At 35.8% G+C, this 21,205-nt stretch overlaps 1 protein-coding gene across 3 annotated transcripts in view; it reads right to left on the reverse strand.

Moving 5' to 3' along the window:
• Positions 1 to 21,205, reverse strand: part of Art8 (Arginine methyltransferase 8) — a 142,783-nt gene that overhangs the window by 64,410 nt on the left and 57,168 nt on the right. For 2 of the 3 annotated variants that reach the window (XM_067136776.2, XM_067136775.2), the window contains one exon: positions 18,613 to 18,727. In XM_067136776.2, the coding sequence (XP_066992877.1) occupies positions 18,613 to 18,727 (115 nt within the window). Of the gene's footprint in view, positions 1 to 15,762; positions 15,876 to 18,612; positions 18,728 to 21,205 lie in introns of those variants that run through there. The other variant, XM_067136777.2, reaches the window with a different exon arrangement.

Here is a 21,205-nt window from a genome sequence, read left to right on the forward strand (position 1 = left end):
CATTTATGACACTTACATACGAACAATAATATTTATGTCACAGCGACACACGCAACAAAATGCATTATGCCGGTACCGTATTTTCTCGCGTAATTAACGCACTTTTTTGACGAAGAATACAGGCGAAAACTTCGGATGTGTAAATTATTCAAGGAATTCAGATATTTATAAATTATTTACAATTCATTTACATTTAAAATATACTTTGTTAAGAATGAAGTCATATTTTCCAGTGTCAACTTCGTTAACGAAACATGTCATTCTTTGTATATTAGTGTTTTTTTTTACAGGTATGTGTATAGTGTTATAATTTATATTGTAATTGCTGTGTGTTTGACAGACTGGAAACTTTTTATTGCATTTAAAAGATACATTAAATATAATATAAACACAATTGGTTCAACTCATTTGCGGTTAACGTCATTTGGCATAAAATTCCGGCGTGAGATTTTTCTGAAAAGTCAAATAGGGTACCTTAGGTAAGTTAGACACGTGGGTTTGAAGTACCTACACTGAAAAATATTCCTCCCATTAAGAGCTGACAGTACGACCTGAATGACATACCGGCAAAAAAAGAAAACTGTCCAACACGAGAAGTGCATCGAAGGAGGGACTCTGCTACAGTACCCCAAACCGTTCGTATCCAATCTTGCACGAGTGACGTGTCCATCCACCCTTTTTCTTGAATACGAACGTGGATCACTCGTGGAAATTTTGCTTTAGGCATTGTTTTTCATTTTAGAACAATGTAAGGTGCAAACTTTCTGCCATCAGCTGTTACAGCAAGTATTGCAGTACATCGTTGTTTTTTGCTTCTGGTAGCGTATACGATAACACTGTATGGTCCTTTCTTATCGATTGTTCGACTTTGTGGTACATGGAAAGTGATTGGCGTCTGACCTGCGGTTCCTATAAGGGAGATCAAATATTCCTTCACTTCACGCTTCTCAATCATAAAGCGATGAAAATGGTTGAAATCATTCGTCATTTTTTGGCATAATGTTCTTCGTCGAAGAGAAAGTCCATTTCTGTTCATAAAATTAATCCAGCCGTGGCTAACCTTAAAATCCGAACCATTAATTCCATATGTCGCCTTATCCAACATTGCATAACTAAATCATATATTTAAGCAAATAATCCTCTACTTGCGGAAACTTGCCGCTTTTTGGTCAGCAAAATGCTTTGCGAAACTTGTTGGCCACTTGAAGTGCACTTCTGTTACCGCGGTAGCGCACGTTTCATTTGGACACAATACTTGCTGCCCGCTGCTCTATCCCCATATGTTTCAGCGTAACTGATCACCGCAAGTTTGTATGATGCAGTATTACTCCAATACTGTGGACAACAAACAATTTTGAGATCACAATGTCCCGTACCCGAAACAGTCGTCGTAAAACTAGTGCAGTGGGATTTCCTAACGGCTAATAACAGCACGTTGCCCTGTGTTTGGAATGCCCGATTTCGCAATAGGAAGCCTGCTACTTGAGTAGTTGACATCTTTATTTCGATACGCATCCGGAGCTGAGTGATGGATCTTCAAAGTTGCGGGTGCATCAAATACGCGAACATTTTCTTTTTCTCCACTTTGGACCCAAATATATTGGGATGTGTACATTATGCAAGGAAGTTAATTACGCGAGAAAATACGGTAGTTTCCTTAATCAGATGGTAAATTAAACGGAAATTTATAGGTCTCTCTGAACACTTACAGATAACGTTTGTTTTATTTTTTGGCCATAACGAGAAAAGAAAATACCAGAAACTGTCACCAACTCAACCCCCTTAAAAACATTCAACTCCTTAAAATTATGCACTTAAATACGCGAAACTACCGCATACAAAACAATTCAATATGTCCCATACATTACCATCATACGACTTTGAAAGAGGGGGAAAGCATAGAAATGCAAGAAAAAACACGTGGCCTACAACTCCGACGAAACTACGCACAGAAGCGATGTTTACAGCGCGTGAATAACACAATAACAAACTCAGTATTTCGTCCCGATTAACTGAGTCGTTGGCGCACACTAGCCTCTTGCTTGCAGGACGATTGCCACCCCGAATCCCCAGCTGTATAAAGCTCACACGCTGCTGTGGTGAGCGGGAAACACGATACACGAAGGCGACGGATGAAACACTCACAAAATAAAACATCAAAAATACGTTTGAAAATGAGGTTTCGTAAATTACACAAGCTCATAACAATTTATCCTAGGGGAAAAGTATTGGCTGTACTAGAGGTTATATTAGTAAAAATCGGAAGAAGTAAAAATAAATCGGAAAATTGGAAGACGAGTTAAAAACTGGAAAGTTTCCGGGTAAATCGGAAGGGTTGGCAGGTTTGTTTATTAAAGGTAAATTTTGAAAACGTGATAGCACTAGTTTTGCCTCTTATTAAGGTGGTTTTTGGGCGATATCTGAATTTACTGATTATTCTTTCAATAAAGGCTTCTTTGAATCCGTTAAATTTTGCTATAGAACTAATGATGTTCACTTCCTTATTTCAGTTCGTTTTGAACATGGGAATCCTGAATGTACGATCTACCAAGGTATTATATGTGGCAGTTTGTGTGTGTGTGTATTCGAGGATGTAACGAGTCATGTCTTTTAGTAGTGGCCGTTTGAGTGGGCTTTCTATAAATACTATATGTAAATGAAGAGGGAAGCTATTTATTGTTAAGTCCAGAAAATTAATAGAATTATTCATCTCCGATTCTAAGGTAAATATGATGTCTTGCTTGATATATTGAGATTTTTAAGAGTGGATGGCGCACCTATAGAGCATTTATCCACGATTATAAATGTGTCATCCACATACCTAGGCCAGAACTGAATATTAGCAAATTTAATGTTATTGTTGATGGCAGTATGCTCTACGATGTCAAGATAGATTCAGCCAAAATCCCCGAGGCCGGTGGCCCCATTGCCAAGCCGTCTTGTTTATAAACAACATTATCAAATGTAAAATAATTATTGTTGATCGGTAATCTTAAAATAGTTATGAAGTCATGAACTTCAATTTTGCTTAGTTGACTGTTAGGGAGTACGTTTTTTTCAATAATCGGGAATAATGAATTGGTTTTTATACTCGGATACATATTAAGTATATCAAAGGAATGCATAGAATGATATGATTAAAGTTTGAAACTGTCTAGTTTTTTGACTAATTCTACAGTGTTCCGGATAGATTTGTTTGAAGAGAATCTATAGTGTTTACTGAGAAATTGCTGGATAAATTAAGACAATTTATATAAAGGGCTTGGCCTGCAGTTTATTATGGGTTGAACAGGGACACCAGTCTTGTGGATTTTGGGTAGTGCTTTAGCTGTCATAATGATTAACTTTTGTTTTTCCTGTTCGGTGAAGAGAAAAGATGTGTTTTAAAAAATTGTTTCAACTGGCATTGAATTGATTATGTCGGGTCCTTCTTAATTATCGAAAAGAAGTAATTATCAAAGAAGTTCTTAGTTTTTTTGAAAGTAATCTGTTTTAGTCATAATGACTGCCGTGTTGCCTTTATCGGCCTTTGTAATAATAAGTTGGTTGTCTTTAACTTTCTCTTTAAGATTAAGGATGTGTTTTCTTTCAGTGGGAGACTTCTTAGATCGTGCATTCAGGATTCCTATGTTTAAAACGAACTTAAATAAGAAACTGAACATCATTCATTCTATAGCAAAATTTAACGGATTCAAGAAGGCCTTTATTGAAAGAATAATCAATAAATTCGGATATCACCCAAAAACCACCTTAATAAGAGACAAAACAAGTGCTGTCACATTTTCAACATTTACCTTTGCACCTTACTGCGTCCAGTAGAGGCGTATTAAAATTCTCCGACAGCTCAGATGATTACATGTTACAAATTTCATATTTGGTCCGTATTGAAATGTACATCAATTTAAGATATTACCAAAATTTATTAGGATCAACCTATTCAATACAATAGAATTTACAAAGTTAGGACTTACATCCTATTAAACTAAAATTTGAAGGGACATGTTTCGCCCTTTAAAAGGGCATCAGCCTTTTTACACTCATATTCAAAGATAAAAATCAGGATCCTGATTGTCTTGGTAAAAAATATAAAATGGGAATATAAGATTGGAGTGAAATTATACAATGTGAGAAATTGTTATGAGTTCTTAAATAATAATTTACAATTAAAACTTCATTTAAAATGTTTGCGAAGAAAAAGTTGAAGTTGGTATGATATTACACTAGTAATTTTAAAATGATTTTATAAATTAGACAAACTAGGCCTTAACCACATAATAACAAGAAGGTCTATGGCTAAAGTTGCCGTATCAAAGTTCGAGTGAAATTCGGCTGGAAGCAACTTTGAAAACTACAGCCAACAACAAGTAAGGATGTTCCCTTTTAACTATCAGTATACGAGTTAACAAAGATCTATACAGCAACATTCAATTATGAACTCTTTATAACTCCTTCAACAAAATTACGGAGACCGTGAACCCACTTCGTAAATAACGAGATTAATGGATTAGTTGGACACAACTTTATAATCTACATAGCGCCATACTACAGTTTAATATTACGACTTTTCAACAAGAAAGTTTCAATGTCTTCTTAAGTGGCTACTAATTTCCATTAACCTTCTCTTCAACATGTGAATCAAGTTGCTTCCAGCCTAATTTCACTCAAACTTTGATACGGCAACTTTAGCCATAGACCTTCTTGTTATTATGTGGTTAAGGCCTAGTTTGTCTAATTTATAAAATCATTTTAAAATTACTAGTGTAATATCATACCAACTTCAACTTTTTCTTCGCAAACATTTTAAATGAAGTTTTAATTGTAAATTATTATTTAAGAACTCATAACAATTTCTCACATTGTATAATTTCACTCTAATCTTATATTCTCATTTTATATTTTTTACCATGACAATCAGGATCCTGATTTTTATCTTTGAATATGAGTGTAAAAAGGCTGATGATGCCCTTTTAAAGGGCGAAACATGTCCCTTCAAATTTTGGTTTAATAGGATGTAAGTCCTAACTTTGTAAATTCTATTGTATTGAATAGGTTGATCCTAATAAATTTTGGTAATATCTTAAATTGACCTCAGATGATCTCACGGTATAGTTAAGGTAAATATCTTCGTTTAACGTGGAGTCTGAAGAGTGGTGCGGTGCTCCTAAAAATTATAGCCTATCAATACCTCAGATGGACGTCTTCACCCTACGCACCAGGTTTAACGACATGAAGAGATAAAAATCGCATTTTACTTACACCTATAAACTATTCTACAACTCCTACCTATAAATAATTTCACTACATATGGTTAATCTTAACTATATGGTTTGTTAAAGCAAAATAAAATGTTTAGGAAAGAGAAAGTTAGAATAATGGTTCATTTCATAAGTCTTAAAATCAAATAAATCACATGGGAATGGTTCTATTTACAACTAGGGTGCATTTTTGTTTTCCAATTCATCACTTGCATGATATGAGCTAACCTAACATTATGGCTAGGGAGCAGATTTTTATGTAGTTACTTTTTTTTTTGGCATAAGTTTTAATGCAAGTTACAAAGTTCATTCCTATTGTGCATCCTCAAGTGTAAAAACTTAATCTTATTTCACATAAAAACACTATTTTCACATTTTAAAAATGTAAATACATATTTTAAGAACATCTATAATAAGCACATAAATCGGCAACATTTGTTAATCAATAAAATTAAAAATGCAGCTTACATGAAAAAGGCAGCCGAAGGCCTTTCTGTGAGCTTTCCAAAAATGATACACGTAACTTGCGTTGTTCATGCTCTACACAGGTTATGTGAAACTATGTGAGCTCAGTATCCTCAAGTGTCTAATGGCAAAAAAAGTCTTTGTAAAAGCACCCTCATGAATCAATCTGTTTAAAGAAGAAAACCCGGATCTTGCACTTCCTCCTCTGCCTATTGTTATGCGGTGGGGTACCTGGCTTAGCGCTGTGGTATAATATTCAGACAATTTCGAAAGTTTTGCATCCGTTGTGAATGCACTAGATGAAAACAACGCATCGTCAATTGAGATTCTTCAAGAGATACTGGAAGACAGCTCTTTGAAAAATGATTTGGCATTTATATCTGCCAATCTAAGCTTCTTGTGTAAAACTATAGACATACTTGAAAAATCCATTAACCTGTTGTCCGAAACAGTGAAGGAAGTGCGCACAGTTGAAAATAAATTAGGTTCACTCCCGGCTTCACAGGTACAGGGACTGTTAAAGGTCAAATATCAAAATTTTTCCAGGAAAAACAGAGGATTTCAAACAATGTGCCAAATTTCTAATGTACTAGAGGGTGTTCATGTTGGCAAAATTGACGGTGTTAGTGTTGGTGACACTCCTCCCTTTAACTATGCACGTCTGACTTCATGTGATGTGGAGCGATCGTTTTTGCAGTATAAGGTGTTCTTTAGAGATAATCGGCATGCATTTGCGATGGACAATTTGGAGTTGTTGTTCACTGCAATTCTGAGACTACTTCTAGCAACTAATATTCCAGCATGTGATGGGTAGGTAAGAACTCGTACCATTTTTTCAAAGATGATAGGTTGCTTTTGCCATATTTAAACAAAACATTACCTTTTTTTTAAAAAAACATTCATAATATCTACTCTGGCATATCAAAAATTAATATACCATACTGCACGTTTCCTTCATAGACACCAATTTGCCTTAAGGAGCATGTTTGGTAGCACCATATTCTAATACAGAACGTTATACTTATTTACTTCTTGAGCATGAGTAGTTATGTGATATTTAAAGGAAAATAATTTTAATTAGTTGTCACATATTTTAAAGTTTTTCAGCACATAAAAAATAAATATTTTTCACATTTTTAGCACATAAAAATCCGCTCCATAATTATGACATTCTATTCCGGTGACTGAACTTACTTCTTTTAAATAATGTCCACAGACATGCTGACTTTCCTTGAAACAATCTTGTTTAGAATCCATCTATCAGTTTCCTAAATCTTGAAATTATTCTTGACTGCTAAATTGTTTTTCCAACATGATTATTTATCATGACTACCTTTGAATGATATGCTAATGATATGCCAAGCAAAATCTTGCATCTATTAGCATAATCGTACTTTATTTGACTACTTCAATCATATGTCATAATATCAAAAAATGAAAATCTTTAACAGAATTCTAATTCTATTCATTCTTAATTGATTACGGCTCACATCTGAAAATATATGCTCAACTATCAAAGTAGTATAATTCTCCTCTTACGTATATTCAGTTCTTTACACCCACTGAACAGCTTAATTATGACTACTGATATCAATATTGATCATTTCAACCATATACGCTGTATACTATCATATGAAACACACATACGGGATGTTTATCATGGGTAACTCCTATCATATATAACTTTATTTCATGGACATGGTTATAATAAGATGGACTTTACTTCACATTCACTAATCTAGGTTAGATATGTCAACATTATACTTCTTTGCTCCCTCAATGAGGTTTCCTTTCATCTCAGTACTGCCTGTACAAGATCCAGTCTTAAGCTACACATATTTCTCATTAATTCCATCTCTTCTGTGCCTTCCTCACAGCAATTCTCTTTGACGATTATTAATTCCCTTCAATAAAACAAGTAGCTCACTTATTTCAACAATACTTTCTTAACGTAGCCATTTCCTCTTAAATATCTTCTCACAGACACATTTCCCTCGATGTATAATACTCAACCACTTATGTATAACACTCAACCACTTTACTGGATCACATATTATCTCATCATGATGATATCTAACTTTCTAGTCTACCATAATATTCCTTCTTGTTTTACCACTGACAAAGACAACACATATCTACTGCATATCTCTACCTAACCATATCATTCTGATTTCCAAATACTCGTTAGGTTAATCGATCCATTCATAATATCCAATTCTCAATAACTGATCATTTTCTGGCATAGTAAACTCTACCTATTCCTGATATCAATAGCAAGATTACCATAGTTATTGCATTGTATTCTCATTTATACACACTGTCGATTATTCAAAACTATATATTGATTCTAACATATCTTATTCGCGAGAGCTTAACTTTGAGGTTACACTTCACTGAATATATCAACACTACAGGTACATAACGTAGGCTACAATTTCCAAACATTGTTTTGCGTTAATTCAATTAAGAGATGTAATTTAAGAAAACTCAGCTTGTCATTCTCCAATTCAGGACGATTCATCAGCCATCCAATCTAGAGCTGCTCCACTCGGCCGGTTGGAAACCAAAGATCAGCTGGTTTCACATTCTGCATCATGTGGGCTGGATCCATCGTGACGTATAGATCTCCAAGACTGCCTACTGCACATCTAGTTGCACATTATGTCATTCTTCAGGTTTGAGCTTAGGTTAACAGAATACTTGCTTTTCTGATTTCAATATCCAATGATAACTGCTTTCAATTGTATTATATTAGCTTCAATACTGCTTCAGTCCTTATTGTATTTATAAGAGAGCTAGGTTTGGATATTTGCTCGTTTTCTGTTGTGTTATTTTTCTTTATTCTTCTTCCTTTCTGAATTTATCATTTGAAATTTGCTCGGCAATGTTGGTATTCTGCCGGTAATTGCTACTTTGGTTCTCGTAAGTCAACTTGCTTCACTTATTTAGCTTCTCTCTTCTTTTACCGTGAGAAAACTGCTTCTTTATAATAAATGTACTTCTCTAAGTTTTCTATTTTTCTTTCTTGTTTGAAGAATACCTATATAGATTTTTATTTTATTTTCTTGCGATTAAATGTCATTGACAACCTTGTCCTCCATTTGCTTTTTCTTAGTTAGTAGTAAATTATAACAATAGCTTTTTTTAAAACAATCTGCCTCGTATTTCCTGGGTTTTTTTCCTCCACTGCCATATCGATTATGCTCTTATTTTCTAAGTTTGGCCCCTGTGGACTTCTGAATCACATTATAATTTGCGTTTGCTCTACATAAATTTTGTTTCGCGTAACTTTATTCATCCAACTTGGCAACATTTTTTAACATTACGGAAAATGCAATGGCACACCTTTACAGAAGTATATACGACGTCACTAATGTTTTCAAAAAACGTAATGTTAAAATAGCCTTTCATACTAGCAATAGAAGTACGGAGATCCTGCATAACTCCACATCAATAAATAAAAGTAGTTAATTTTCTAAACCAGGAGTCTAAAGGTTTTCTTGTCAAGACTGCAATAGTTCGTACCTAGGTCAAACTGGATGTAGTTTTAAAAGTCAGATATGCAGAATATATCAATGATATAAAGCATAAGAGATTTTCTGCAGCAGGCCAACAAACGAAAGAATTTAAACATAACTTTACTGAAATAGATCAAGATCTTGAGGTACCAGAAGTTCTAAATAAAGGTCCTTCACTGGATGTTACTGAAAACTGCTATATTCATTTAGATCAATACCTTAATTCAAACCTAAATTTAAATGATATCTCCGAAAAACTAAAAATCTTGTTTGATTTTCTTATTGCATTTTTCGAAAATATTAAAATTCTGAATAGTAGATCTGTCTTTCATATTATGTGTAATACTTTTTCGTGCCACGCACTTTCACCGCATAACCCCTCCCTCGTTCCCTTCCTCATACCTCCTCTGCTGCTCCTCCTCCTTTCCCTCTCCCTTCCTATCCCAGCACTAGCCATTTCCTTGACCCAAGCTTGTCATCACGCTCAGTTCCTTCTTCACCACACGCCACAGCATATGCTGCCTGAGGTGAGTCTCATTCAATTATAGCTCAAGGTCTTTTTTCTCATAGTTTCCAACTTTTATAAATATCCCCCTTCCTTTTATACTGCAGGTCCCACATTGAACTGTGAACTTTTTGGTTCATAACATGGTCCCCACCTCACACGTTATGTTACAACATTAAACATTAGACCAATGGCAACAGCACATCCGCAATGTAACACTGACTTCAAAGCTCTCAGAGGAACATCTTGTGCATATGGAATATTGTACTTCTGGTTAAAAGGCGACAAAACTCTTTATTCAATGAAAATATTCACCATATTTCTAGTCAAAGAGTGATTTTATTTAATGAAAATTGTGACTCAAAAGTCGAACCTTAGACTGCCAAGTTCAACTTGGACTTAAAGCAAATTAAATTTTAGAGTGTTATATGTGTTGTTACAAACTATGATTGTTAAGTTCTTAAGATTGTATAATCCCATTCTTATTTTAATTCACTTTCCATTTCATGTGTTGTTCTGATAATGACTGTCAAGTTCTGAACTTGTGATTGAAAATCAAGTTACTATTTCATTATAATCCCCATTTTAATCCTATTTAAGCATAATGTTACAATATTTTGTGTATTGCATATGTATGTACTGTGACATTTTAGGTCTATTGTAACTGGCAGTGATTTTTATAAGACCGGACTGTACCCCAGGTGTCCCGCGCGGAGTGTCGGCAGGGGAATTCAAAGGAATGATTTTTTGTTTATCTTTTGTGTAACCTGTTGAGGGGTGAGAGACAATGTTATCACCGCAAGAGAAGATGGGAAAAATTTTAATCCGGTTGAACTTTTCACCCACGACAAGTATTGCATTCAAAATCTTTCGGCATATTACAACTTCAGATTCGACGCCCTAATAAACATTCTCCAACAAGTGTGCGTAAAAGCTGTGATATCCCATTTCAAGAAGGCCTGAATAATAATATTTGGAAATTAAATTAATTATGGAATTAATTATATAAAATTAATTAACAAGAAATTAGGGGACATGTTAATTACAACGTCGAGGAATTCAGGAAGTCAATTGAATCACGAGGTGTGACGTCAGAGCTCAGAAGATAGGTGGCGAACCTGCACTAGAATATTCTCACTCTCTCTTGTTTCTGCTGGCTGCGTGTGTTGCTCGGGAACTACTACGCAAGGAGGTCTTCTACAGACCTGGACAGCTGTTACTCGCACCACGAAGAGATCAGTGTCATTTATGTGCGGTTTAACAGACCATCTAAAAATCATAACAGACGTCAATAGTGTCTGGGAAGAACGTACGTATCATTACATATCAATTGTGAAACCACGAGTGGGGAATATGTACTAATATTTTTGTGAAAGTTTCAGTGCACCTCAAGCAATACGAGTTCGATACCGGCCACGGCAATGAAGAACTACAGTAAGAAATTTGTGTGCCCTGGAGACATCGCCCAGATCAGGATGCAGTACTAAACGCCAGAACCAAGGCCAACAGCGTCCTAATGCCATGAATCCAACCTAGAAGAAAACCATGGTCATCAAGACATCCAAGTTAAGTCGACATTTCATTTATACTGGGTATTATCTGTTCTATGTAGCTGTAATAAGTAGTTAACTTTCTTCTTGAAGGGATTATTGCTTAACAGTAGTTTGAGTAGATTTCTAGTATCTTTACCACATCATTTTCTTGTGTTATACGACATTGGATTTGTATTTTTTCTCTTACTATGCGATTTTAAGGTGCGTGATGACTGTATGTCAACATCATCGACCACGCGGGTTTCAATAAGTCATGTCATCAGACAAGTATCTGGTTTAAGTATCAGCCATCAGCTAACCTTTAAGGAATTTTACGTTTCCATTCAATTACTATAATATTGAGGATTGTGTAAGCGTGATATTTTCATCCTTCGGAATGTATTTCTCTTGTATTTTGCCAAAAGTGTTTGCTATATTTTGCACGAGGCACCAGGCTCATCTGACATATTAACGCTATGCTAACGATACGGATAACTTTCTTTTGGATCCGATTTCATACTTTTAAGGGAGGACATGGTCTGATTATTATATTTACATGTGGTTCCAGTCATTTATGAGAATTTTCCCGTGATATTTTGGACGGATGTTGCGAATTATTTTCGTTATTGTACCTCTCACATTGTGCCATTTGGAGAAATGTGGCATGGATTATGGTGATTTTATGTGCTATTTGGAGGTGAATCTTCGCGTCTCTATGAACAGAAGCACATGTAATCTATTTTCTGCGATGTTGCGTGCTATAATGAATGGATATTTAGGAATAATTTATCGTCATTTTGATGTATGTGCGAGTTGTTGTTTTCGTGAGAGAACCATAGGCGATAGAGTCTTCATAAAATATTGAACCACGAGGTAAACCACATGTCTTCCTACAAAATAAAATTGAGTGTATGAGATGGTTAGAGCCTTTTTGTCATATTGGATGAGCGTCATCGCAATAATATCAAATCGTAGCTGAATAATATTAATCAACTCCTCGATATATGCTAAATTTTGGTAACGTCCTGAGTTCGATGCAAATATTGGCGATATTTTTAGTCATCATTACCCAGACTATTCGTACCGGATGGATTACTTATAGGTGCAAACCATTATTTATGGGAGTCTGCCATTCCCATGAAATGAACGGATAACGTGTGGACATGTGTGTATATTTGTAAAATAGTATCCTTAGTTGTAGTTGGTTACAATTCTTTCCTTGGTGGATGATGGTAATGGGAGACTTATTTCGTGCATTTTTATTCTGTTCTTTCCACAGGTTGAGTGATTTTATTTTTATTGTGAATTATTGATGTGTGTGTTACCATCGTTGTTTTGAGTTTGGGCGTTGTGTTAAGGTCATGACACATGGTTGAAGATTTAATTTAAATTAATTTTTTTTTCATTCCTCTTTCTTGCTTACTTTTATCACGTAATGTCACGTGTATGCTGTTACACTGAACAGATAATCACTGAAAGGTCGAGTTAAATTGGAGAAATAATTAGTAAGTGAAAATAAGTTGGGTTTTTTTTTTTTTTTTTTTTTTTTTTTTTTCATCTTTTGACCAGTCATTTAACTTAAGCATTTAAAATCGTGTTCCAGATTTTCCAGCATGATTTGACATGCGCACAAGCATCATTCTCTAAGCAAAATCAAATATAACATTCAAAATAATATTCGATAAAATGTGACTTTTATGAAAACAATTTTTTTTGTCAGAATTAATAAGAGTTAATTAACATGTACCATCCCATTTGCTTTCATTTTTGGATGTAATGCAAGAGTTAACGTAAGATTAAACTTTTAGTGATCATCTCACACAATCATAATTTTTAGAAGGACGGAATTATTTTGGAATAAATTATCCACCATTAATTTGTATTTCGATGGTTCATTATTTACGGATATCTGCCCATTTCCTTGATCCACACCATTTTTTTTATGGAACATGTCAGTCCTTTACTGAGCACCCCTGAGGGGGTCTCGTGCCTCTAATATGTTAGTCGTGGCTTAAACGGCCAGAGTATATATGTACCCTTGCCTGCTCTCATATTTTGGCTGAAGATGATGCACAACAGCGTTGAAACTAGTCCCAAGTAAAATGCTGTAACTTAACCATTATAACATTCTTTTTGTATTGAAAAGGTGGACCCTTTAAGTTACTTCTCTTATGTTCTCAGTTCAATATGATAAAATGAAATTCTTAAATTTAAATTTGCACACCTTATCGTATTTATCAAGTAAATGTACACTGCTAGCACCAAACAGACTAATATATTACTCAGGAACAGTCTAAAGACTCAGTTTAATATTCCCCACCACATTTTCTTCAGTTATAATTATAATGGAAATTAAATTGCGCAAGTTCAGTTATAACTTTTTTTTTTTGTTACGTGGATTCCCTTTACTAGCTTGTCTAGGATATTAAAATTTTTTGTAAGTTAGCCCATCAGAATTACTTTTCTTGATCTGCTTCTTTTTATAGTATTTTCCTGATGGACTTTCAGCACAATACAGGGACAATGTTTTGCCACAGCGAAGTGTTTATCAGTGGACTGAATAGTTCAAAAGGGGTCGCACGAGCGTGGACGATGAGGAAAGATCCAGGTGTCCATGCGCAGCCGTAACTGATGCCAATATTGAACAAGTGCATGATATGATTCTGAATAACAGATGAGTGACTGTTCTACGAATTTCCGCTCCTGGTACACCCTCAGACCACAAAAAACGGATTACGGAAAGCTGTTCTTCCTTGATGCAAACAGAGAGTGGCGCAACCATCTTTACGTCACAACAGCGCAAGCTGTACTCATCTGACAATGCTCAGATGTAGACAACGCTTCCATCTAGTGGCTAGTGAGCACACAACGCCATAGAGCCAACCTAAAGATAATTAGAGCAAATTTGCAGATACTTATTGACTTGCCCTCATATATTCCCCCCTTCCATTTTATTTACTTTTGTTGCCTTCTCTCAAGGAACTGCATGTTTGTGTGAATTGGATCATGCACGAACTTGTCTTGGAAACCTGCACAGAATGTTGATATGAATGACGTCCTGTGAACTGTCATAAATGTGGTGAAGTTAATTGAAACTCGACCTCTTAAAGCTACATTTTGCAGTAAAATGTGCCAAGATATGGGGGCTGAACATAGGTCTCCCTTATTTTATAGCAGCACTCCATGGCTTTCCTGAGGTTATAATTGTGTGTTTTTTAAATTAGGCAAGAAATCTATTGTTATCTAGAAGAAAACCACATCAGTGCTAAGTGCTTTCTGGACACAGTGATCTTTCTGCAAAACTGAACACGGTGAAAAAGTCTTAGCAAGGAAGTGCAATCCATTTGATTCAGCTTATTGACAGTTTTGGCCTTCAAAATGAAGGAGGGGATATGGAGTACTTTCCATGTTTACAGCATTTCATAACAGATAAAATAAAAAGGCTTTACTGCAGGTATTGTTTCCATAATTGAAGGACACTTATCTCAATTCAGTATTCATTTTCAAACATACTATTACCCAGGAAGTGGTTGTGCTGTTCGGGTCACGCAGCTATCAGCTTGGATTAGGGAGATAGTGGATTCGAACACCACTGTCGGCAGCCCTGACTATGGTTTTTCCGTGGTTTCCCACTTGCACTCCAAGCAAATGTTGAGGCTGTTCCTTAATTAAGGCCATGGTCACTTCCTTCCCATTCCTAGCCCTTTCCTATCTCATAGTTACCATACGACCTATCTGTATTGATGCGATGTACAACAATTTGTAATTAAAAAAATAAAAAATAATGCTTTTCTGAAAACTGACAAGTATCAATGGGTTCAAAATCCCATCTCTACAGATTCTCCTTCAGACTTCAGGACTGTAGAAGAGGAAGAACTGATAGAACTTTTATCAGATTCTTCACTAAAAGTGAATTCCATGCATGGTGTTGCCAACATTTTGATATTCTGTAAGACAAGAGTTCGCAAGCATGAGCAAGAGAGCACTGAAGATATTAATACAATTTGCAACTTCCCACCTTTGCGAGTGTGGGTTTTCAGCAGTGGTTGTCATAAAAACCAAGTACAGATCAAGACTGTGCGTAGAGAAGGAAATTAGAGTGGCTTATTTCAATTAGTGCCCAGATTTGACAAGTCATGTAACAAGAAACAAAATTATGTTTGACAATAATAAAGTTTCTGAGGTCAAATACCGTATTTACTCGTGTATTAGACCCCCTTTCCCCCCCCCCCCCCACTTTTACAGCCAAAAAATGTAAAGGAGGGTCCAATAAGCGATAACCTCAAATTTTGTGCAATGAACGACTTACAGGCTACGAAAAGCTATAAATTGTACATGTAAATATTCTACATTATTCTTTAACAAATCTTGAATGTATTTGAGTTCTACTGGCTATTTTCATTGGAAGGCAGTAAATTTAAATGTAAAAATACAATAACACGACTTTTAGGCCTACATATAAAGTAAATAAAGTCAGTTTTAGTTACTCATATCACGTTATTTGTTTCATCTCATGAATTCCTCTGATGAGGTTGACGTCAGGAAGGGCATACGGTCGTAAAAACTCGCTACAAAGATTCATCTCACTTCATACTCGACCCTGCAGAGAAAAGAGATAAGGGTATCGTATTACCATATTATGCAATCTTGATACAAAATAAGTTAATGGCCAGCCATTTGCTCCCTGTCAGTTGAGCAGTAGGCCTACCACAGTAAACTTGATCACTGCTTTAATTTGAATTATTGTTTTGTGCTGCCAACTTTGCTACTGGCACATTGTAATACCAATTCACTGCCTCTCGTCAGTCACGCATTGCAGTCGAGAACATTCGAGGTCCCGTCTTTTTGAACCTTTTAAAAATCGTTTTATTTCCAACTATAGAGTTCAAACAGTGTGAATCTATTCCCAAATGGTTTCTGGACATGGTCTCTGATATTCCCAGTTGGTGTATGCATAGCAGAAGCCACTCTTTCCGAATAAAGCCATGCTGTAGAAAGCGTGCCAAACCAACAGCTGATAACTAGCGTATGTTAGAAGTTGTACTTTCAAATATAATACATAGTGACTGGAAGCATTCTTTTGATAACTGCGACTGTTGAAAGCCAGACCCTTATTTTTTAAGTATATTTCATGCTTATTCTCTACATCTGTCACATCAGGACTTACCTAAACAGCTGTAAATGAGATAAAACGCATTGTTTAGGTTAGGTATGCTATCAAGTGCCCGGATAGTGCCAAAAGTTCCATGACGGAAAAAATAAATAACAGAAAGTTTGCCGCATTTATGGATATCTACAGGTGTGGCGGCAATACGTTTTATTATCACAATGTTTAATTTTGTACGTTCGTTGTTTTTTAAACGTATAGTACGTTCTGTTTGGAGTCTCCAAAAATCATTAAAAGTAAGTGGGAACGTAATATTATTATTATTATTATTTCTTAGGTTCATTCGAGGGTAAAACAATTGTTATGAATGGATTGTTTTTATCACGTTTTAAACTCACTTCTCTCCAAAAAATACCTATATATATTAATAGCAAGAACCGTGAATATTTCTCAACTAAAGTAAACTTGTTTCCTCATCCCGAGGTGGTGCAGCTATTTTTAGACACACCCTCAGTGGAAGGAGTTACATGTACCATTTTTACCACATATCAACCTTCCTGCCATTCGTATATCTCTGGCAGTGCCGTACCGGGAATCGAATTCAGACTCCAGAGAATGGCAGCCAATTGTGCTAACCATTACGCTGGTTGACATTCTTAACTACAAATCACAGACATAAAGCATGACTGATGCATGCTTGCAATGAGCGGGTCAGACACAAAACTATTCACCTATTTGAGCGACGTCATCACAGGTGCAGAAGGTCTACGCTTTGGAGGCGAAAATTTTTTATCTCCGAAACACAGATGTAGATTACTTAGACGCGCGTTTTCATTGTGTGGGTCGTACGGACGAAACTATTCACAAATATGTGTGATGATATCAGAGCTGCAATAAGGCTTGTACCCGCTACGAAGTGGAAACGTTATTCTTCTCTGATGAATTACGTTGGGGGGTGGGGGGATCTTTTATGCAAGATTTATTTTTTCATTTTCTTCATATCGTAAAGCCAGTGAGGGAGGGGGTAATATGCAAAGGGGTCTAATACACGAGTAAATACGATATACTTTATTCATTATATTTTGTTTTTTATAATTTTCTTTTTTTTAGTTTTTAATTTTCAAAAACATTAGGAAGCGAAGTACATTAAATGTTCTGTTTTTTGTAACTTAGAAATGGTTTTTCATACTGCACTTTGTGTGTATGGATGCGGACATTTCTTTGAAACACAGATGTAGGTGTAGGCGTTTTCAATGCGTGGGTCATACGGACGAAACTATTCACAAATTTGTGTGATGCCATCAGAGCTGCAATAAGGCTTGTTCGTTGGTTAGTGTATTTTTTCACAGATTTTTAGATTAAATGTCAAAATATTGATAGTTTTCACTAGCTATCCCACAAAGGTGCAGTGGAAAGAATATTGTAGTTCAGGGGAGAAGAGGTTGAAAACCGCTGCCTTACATTCCGTTTTAACATGTGAGATATCTAAAATATTTTTTGTCATGGACAGTGTAGGAATGGAGCTACAGAATCAGTATTGCTGGGATTCATCAAGATGACATTTGATGGAGTTGACTGATGTAGTTCCTATGAGCTTCAGCGCAAGATCGAACTAGTTGGCAATATATACTCTTGAAAACCCCCCGCATAGCTCATGTTTCTTCAATGATGGAGGTACACTGTTCAGGTTTTTAGTTGTTACATTGGATTCTGTGATAGTTTGTTTCACTATATGAATTATGTGTCTCATTTGAGCTTTCATTGTGAGAACAACTACTGTGAATGTGTATACTTCTTGCGGTAAAACTCAAGACATAATTTGCATTCTATCAGTGTTTGAGAATTTTCCACTGAACCTGAGGATCTGTTTTCCATTTTCAGATGTTAGATTAAGTCAATGATATCGCAAGGGTCAGTCTGCTTAAATTTTAGTATAATGGAATTAAAATTATATGAACAAATGGAAAAGATAACTGCCTTTGAAAAGTAATATATTACCTTATTTGTGCAAAATATACTATATAGGAGAGTAAACAATAAATTAGGATGGTGTGTGAAAAAATCTGAATTTAATCAAGCTAATTATTAATAACATATTTATCAGATCACTGAAATTATGAATCCAATATAGTGGCTCAAAAATCAATATTATTCTTAAAGTTGAACCTGCATCCTAAATAGATGTGTAAAGTAATAGAAGAAAGAAATAATAAATAATATACATCAATACCTGTCCCGGTTCCAACATCCATTACTACTTTATCTTTAATGCATTCTTGAAGAGAAAATATTGCCTGCTTGTAGGTTTCTGTTCTATGACGATCTCTGAGCATGAGCTGATGGACCTGGAGAAAAGAAAATTAGGTTTCTTAAGTATACGTTTATGCTTGCTGACTTAATGAATGAAAAAGAAATCAGACAAAATCTCAAAACATAAAAAATAAGAAAATTTCAAAAATACGATCACTTATGAGCAGACTTGATACGTAAGAATACCAAGAAATTCTAATGATCTGAAGTTTCACTAACCATGATCTTTTCTAGCTACCGTAATGTAAAAATATCGTAAAAAGCAATGTTAGTTGATAAAAATGCACAATGTCTCTTTACTAGAAGTGAAGTATTCCTTCAAACATCAACCTTGCATTTTAAAATGCTATACATGCTTGATACAGCCACTGGAGTTTCACCAACTCAATGTAGAATTTTTTTTTTTGCAGGGAGTTTAAAAATAAAGACTGGAAATACGTCTTTTTAAAAAAAGTATTACTATTTTATACGTTCATACCTCCAAAATACACATGCATATTAAAATAAAAACAGAAACACAATGAAAACAAATTCATTTCAGCAGCAATTAAGAATTAAAATGAAAAAGCCTTGTTTGAATTCTACATACAGTAGATGACAACATTGCACGTCATAATAAAGTGGTTCCTGGTCACACACCAAAATGGCTACACGATAATGAAGCTGCTTAACCCCACAGTGAGGCGGAACATTTCAATGCCGCTTTACATAGCAAACAGAGGTGATTCATGTGTGAGCACTAAGAAAATTCAGCAATCTCTTTAAAAATTCACTGTTACAACAGTTTAGTTCAGATTATTTTCAAGTATTTACAGTAGAGACTTTAAAAAAATGTAGTTTACATCAATGACTTTTTTATCGTACAGTCTACTAATAGAGAAGAGAACTTGTATATTTTATATGGAATGAAAGTGACATATTACGAATGTAGTTGGTCCGTTATTGGACATTATAAATTTTCCAGCTAACTCATTCCTGGTTGCCAGCATTTTGCCCCAGTGTGCTAAATTCGGCTCATCAGTTGGTAAAAAGCACACCTACCGAGACACATGGCTAGTGCATACCGTGGACACCGCTGCGTAGGCTACTTGGAGCCACTGGCAGTGCCAATGCACTGTGAGAAACTTTGTCTCATTTTCAAAATTGTGAAATCTAGGGTTAATCAATGCCTCAGAAACTTTGAGCGGAAGAACTGACACAATAGTTCAAAGATTCATTTAGCACAAATCCCAGGTTAATGGAATGATTAGTTCATGATGAAGAGAGCATGTACTTTGGTATGTTTCATCGTCCTTTACCTGGTCTTGGGCACTATTCATTCCCATTCCTTAAGTTATGCACCTGCTCTCACTTCACTCAGTTCAGTCTGCTGTAGTGTTGTTATAATCTGATTTATTCAAACTACGCTGTGCCATGTTTCTGCGCCACACAATATCATACCTCGAAGTGACAGCAAGCCAAGTAATTACTAATCGTAAGAGGTTTCAAGGCGTTGAAAGAATGACAGGAAATCTCATCAAATCACATCAACATGCATAACAGTGGAAAGGTGGTCATAGATAGAAGGAAGGCAGAGATCTACAGCTTCAAAGATACACCATTTCCATCTTGACAGCTTTAAAAACTTTACAAGCTATAATAAAATTAAGTTAGGCCTACATGGATCTATACCACAAATATAGGTCAGCAGCACGTGCTGAAAAGGAGATGTATGTGATGTACAGTATGGAGGTCAGCATCGAAGGGTTAATAAGGATCATAGCCTCCTCTGGCATGAATAAAAGCTTCACAACACCTTCTCTCCTTCAGACAAGGTGCTGCATGTTCAGTTGAAGCAGATGAAAAATGAAATGGCGTATGGCCTTTAGTGCCGGGAGTGTCCGAGGACAAGTTCGGCTCGCCAGATGCAGGTCTTTCAATTGACGTCCGTAGGCAACCTGCGCATCATGATGAGGATGAAATGATGATGAAGACGACACATACACCTGGCCCCCCGTATCAGTAAAATTAACCAATTATGGTTAAAATTCCCGACCCTGCTGGGAATCGAGCCCCGGGCTCCTGTGGCCAAAGGCCAGCACGCTAACCATTTAGTCACGGAGCCGGACAGTTGAAGCAGATGTCCCCTCTCTTCCAATTAGTCTTCAAGGTCTTATAAGTGCTTGGAGTGGCAGATTTCTCACTCTGAAGCAATGCTCCATTTAGTCCCACACTTGTTTAATTGGATTTATCTCCAGAATTCAGGATGGCCACTCCATTCGTTGCATGTGGCCCTCTTGCAGGAATCTCCAAATGCATGAATACTGCATTTTCTCCAAGTTGCCTCGTGCACATATGGCACTATCATGATGTCAGTGTACCGTTGAGCAGTTAAGGGTCCACTACTAATGATCAGGAAATAATAATAATTATGTTATTGGTTTTATATCCCAGACACCAAGGTGCTGGAGTTCTTCTACATGCCAGTAAATCTATCATCTGAGGCTGATGCAGACCTGCCAATCTTTGGAAAG

This window comes from Anabrus simplex, chromosome 1 (assembly GCF_040414725.1).
Source record: "Anabrus simplex isolate iqAnaSimp1 chromosome 1, ASM4041472v1, whole genome shotgun sequence".
NCBI classification, from domain to species: domain Eukaryota; kingdom Metazoa; phylum Arthropoda; class Insecta; order Orthoptera; family Tettigoniidae; genus Anabrus; species Anabrus simplex.